Source organism: Arachis ipaensis, chromosome B10 (assembly GCF_000816755.2).
Source record: "Arachis ipaensis cultivar K30076 chromosome B10, Araip1.1, whole genome shotgun sequence".
NCBI classification, from domain to species: domain Eukaryota; kingdom Viridiplantae; phylum Streptophyta; class Magnoliopsida; order Fabales; family Fabaceae; genus Arachis; species Arachis ipaensis.
This window is the reverse complement of record NC_029794.2, coordinates 109,771,051-109,775,595: the sequence shown is the minus strand read 5'-3', so window position 1 is coordinate 109,775,595 and position 4,545 is coordinate 109,771,051. Positions and strand designations below refer to the sequence as shown.

The following is a 4,545-nucleotide window of genomic DNA, read 5'->3' as shown; positions in this document are numbered from 1 at the left end:
TCGACACATCGAGCTATTTGCTCTATTCTTGCATTATTATTTCTATTATAGGATTTAAAACTGTAGCCATCTGCTGTGTAAGTATATTGACTAAGTCATGATAACTATCCTCAATTTGTTATCTAAACACAACCAAAGATTCGACCGTGTTAGAAGATGTTGTTCCGATAGGTTGCCTCGACGTTTCTAAAAAATATGGAGTCATGTGCTCCACCAGCTGTCAACCTTACTGGGGTTGCCCTTGTGCCTTGTGTCGAAGTGACATTTGGCATTACCACGTTAGGTTGCGAGGATATGGACACTAATCATAAATATGGAGGATTGCTTATCAAATATTGATAAGCATTATAATTTGCCACATTAGGATTATAGTGAGTCGGTATACCCACTAGAGGGTAACCTGGAGCTGTCGGGTTATACATGGGGTTATTCCTTGTATTGACCGTACCTCCCATAAATCCTATGTTAGGATTTTCCATTGGGGGAGAGTAATTTGAGGGCAATCCATATAGAGGCCATGTACTAGACACCGTCGAATGGACTCCTTCTATGATCACAAGGTTCATCCTACGATTTGATGGGACAACCTTTGTCTCAGGATCTCTGGTATTTTTACCAGTGTCATTATTCGATGTATCTGTCGAAGTAGAGACTCTATCAGACATTATTAATTTGCCAGCGTAATCGCATGCACAATTTTGACATATTAATTTAACTCAGTATCTCACCGAGCGTGCCAATTTGTTTCACTTGATTTTTGGTAACATCGACAAGGTGTTGAATCAAACTTGTATAAAGATCTCAATTCGGAGAGCAGATATGACTCCTTTAAAAAAGAATAGGCTCGACCTGAAATTACTTAATGTTTGTGCCAAAAATGAATAAAATGTATGAAATGCAAATTAACGAAAATGTCAAAAAATAAATAATATTCAAAGAAAGTGATAGTCAAAATTAAAATAAACAAAAATGCTCTAAAGGAAAAAGAATCAAAATAAAATAATCATAAAGATAAAAATAACAACGAAAAATAGATGAATAAATATGAACCGTAAATAAAACAGTAAATACCTTGAAGTTTAAAATAAATGAAAAGGAAATTAAAGTATTTGAAAAGAAAAACAAAGCAATAAAATAAATTAGAAATAAAAGAAATAAATAAAAATAAAAAAAAATTAATTTCAAATACTCACTTGTACTAGCACTCCATAATTTTCTTTGATGTCAGTGTGATTTGGATTTTTACAGAATTTTAGTGTGATTGTGAATTATTATGATTGAAGTCCTTGGTTACTTCTCAGCTTCTTCTATTTATAGACCATGGAGATATATTTACAAATATTTTTCTCTTTTCATGATCTAGCTTTCTTCTTTTTCACAACCCATGACCTTGTCTTGACCATAAAAAATCTTGTCATCCATGTTTGACGTCCCACATCTTCACTTTCATTAGTCTCCAAGTCCCATAATCATTTTTCAGCTTGCTTTCTAAAATTCGCACTTATGTTCTCAGCTTATCTTGAGGGTTAATATCCCAGGAAAAATTAGTAACTGCTTTTCAACCTTTTTTCCATATGTCGAAAATCTTTGACTTTGACACTCTTATACCACTTTTCTTCAATTTTAACTTGCTCGTATTTGAATCTGTAGTCAAAACTCATCCTAGTCGAGAAGTCTATTTGCAGCATCAACTAATTCCTGTATTCTGTATCGTACTACCAGATTTAAACCATGTATGATTTGGTTTTATGATACTCCTTCAACTTGACTGCTACGAATACTCTTTCAACTCTATTCATATACAATCAATGTCTATATTAGTCGAACCTCATGACTGGTAGAAATCCCGTACCAACAGAATGTGTTGTCCATCTTTATTAAAGGTAAAAGTATACCAAACCAAGAAAAATGGGCATTGATTTCACGTAAGCCTGAACGAACCAACCTTGAGTTAGTTCTACAAAAGGATGAACATAGTGGAACGATTCGCGGGTACGGAATGTCAACAAACGCTGCAATAGTGCCTCGAGAGTCGAGAATGTCAACGATTTGTAAATGGCTGAGATTATGGCACATGGTGGAAATGTCACTCAGATCATATCACAACATTGGTAGCTATTGTTGTTATTGTCGGTAGGAAAACATTTCTTCTGTCATGTCAAAGTGTAACCATATTATCCGTATCTATCTTTTTTCTTTTTCTTTCCCTAATTAACCCGTCTTTCTTGTCTTTAATTGTAATCATCATCTTATTCTTATTTATGGACCAATAACAAATCTTCTAGGAAATTTTCAACGACATGACCGACTCCATTAAGGCATATTGTCGGGAATGGACAACGACAACAGAAAGCCCTTAACAAAAAGAAAGAAACCTAAGACAAGTTACAGCCTACGGAAAGAAAGATACAAAGACAAAACTGTTTAAACATGATGACCGATAACCCCGTCACAATACGAAATTCACTAACAAGAATGGCATATATATGTACTTGTCAAACTTGCTCTCACATTGATATGCCACCAGAATAATTATCACAAATGAAGCCTCCATCCAATATTTTCATCTCATCTTGCTCCTGCATCACACCAACACCCACTGAATATGTCAGCATACTGGCAGTTAGTTATTCTTAGCCAAATTAATGAAATCCGTGGCACATTTTGATCTAACATTACAAATTAAGGGTATATTTAGTTAGGGGGTAAAAATGACTTGAAATTTGCATATATATGCTTTATAGGGAAACAAGAAGCAAAAGAAACAGAATATCACTAAGTCTCACGTAGGAAATACGAACCAAAAGCAAACTTCTATAGGGATCCTTCAATCTTCACTATAATGCATAGATGTTGTTACCTGTTTCATCATTGAACTGACCAAGTCTTCCAGGGAACCAACATTATTAGAGAAGTTACCCTGCTGAGACTTCTGCGGGTTCATGATATTCCCCTGATGCGGTTTCAATGAGGTCTCTTTCGCTAACTTTGTCATCGCATCGTGCTTCATTTGCAAGCTATCACCATAATTAAACTCCAAGTTTCTGTGTAAGGTTGAGTTTATTGTTGTGTGACCAACAGAACTCGAACCTGGGGCCACAGTGTTTATTGTGTTACAAACAGCATTTGAATGGTAGCTAGCATCTTCATTGCGATCATCCCAACCTTGAAATGGTGCATCACTATTGCTTACATGACCAGTTCTATTAGCTAAAATCACAGCTTGGGAGTGTGTATCTATCAACGAATTGTAGGACTGGTTAGGCAGCAAGGAGATGGATGAAGAAACACTCAGATTCCCTTCTTGCAAGGGTAATGAAGCCATGTTATCTGTAGCAGGTATTGCCGTCTGTCTAAAACTTTCGCTTGAAGGGTAAGAACCAGTCTGGATCCCAGATGATTGCACAGCACTAGACCAATTATCACTGTATCTACCTTGATCCAGCAAAGAGAACGGGAGTTCTGAATGTTGGGAAGGTACGGAAGAAGATAAGTTTTCGTATTCTAAAACCCCTTGTGTGTCTTGTGGCCGTGCTTCCAACATCAAGGCATTGCTTGAGCTACCAAGAAGCGGGGGATGCGCGCCGGATGCTACTCTTGATTGTGGATCCGGGAGTTTATTTGAGACAGGAAAATTTGTTTTAGCATCAATACCAGTGGTCAAGTTCTGAACAGGAATAACACCCTTATTGTGTTGCAATGGATCAAGCCCCATAGGCACCTGCATTCCATGAACACCATTCTGATTAACAGGAACAATGGATGACCGATACTTCAGCTGTTCAACAGTTGAGCTGTTTAGATTCTGTGATTGACCCAAGTGAAATGCTCCTGAAGAAGGGAATCCATGCACATTCAATCCAGCAGGAGTGTTCAATCTGGTAACCATCCCATTTGGCGGAAAGGACCTGAAAGCATTGTTAGGAAACTGTCCCGAGCCACTCAATGCTTGCAAATGTCCAACCCCACTCAGAGAACCCATTCTCAAGTAGGATGGATCTGCACTCCCTAGGGCCGCCACCATATTCGCCTGTTGGTTCGCTACACAGCTGATTCGTTTCAGATAAAGCCTATATTTCTACAGACAATGTGCAACCGGTAAATAGTATGCAAATGATGACAAGGTTCATGTTATATTAAACTATACCAAAAAAATAACAATAAAGGGCAACAGAAATTGCCTGGAGATGGCTCGCCACATTCTCCCGCGTCAGTTTTTCAACATTCATCAAATCAAGAATCTTCTTAGGTACAGCCTCTGCCAAGTAAACAACATTATTTCAGCAATGGGAAAATCATCATAATAATTCCCAACACGATAGTCATATCCTAATTGATGAAATGAGAATAAAATTATAGCTGAACAACATACTGTCAATGCCTAACTGATTAACAGCAGCAACAAACTTGCGGTGAAGCTCCACAGACCAAACAACACGAGGCTTCTTCTGGGCCGAAGGATCCTCATTGTCATGGCCATTATCTTGCTCCTCATCTTCTTCATCATCCTGATCCTTCCTTTTCTTATTCAGCTTCCCATTTTGT

The 4,545-nt window shown here is 37.6% G+C and overlaps 1 protein-coding gene across 2 annotated transcripts; it reads right to left on the bottom strand.

Annotated features, from left to right (window-relative positions):
• Positions 2,231-4,545, bottom strand: LOC107623125 (two-component response regulator ARR12; the record flags this gene model as incomplete). 2 transcript variants are annotated; one of them, XM_016325283.2, is given in 4 exon segments in its annotated part: positions 2,231-2,579; positions 2,802-4,078; positions 4,182-4,258; positions 4,373-4,545. In XM_016325283.2, coding segments are annotated over 3 exon segments (1,501 nt in total), but the record flags the coding sequence as incomplete, so codon positions are not given.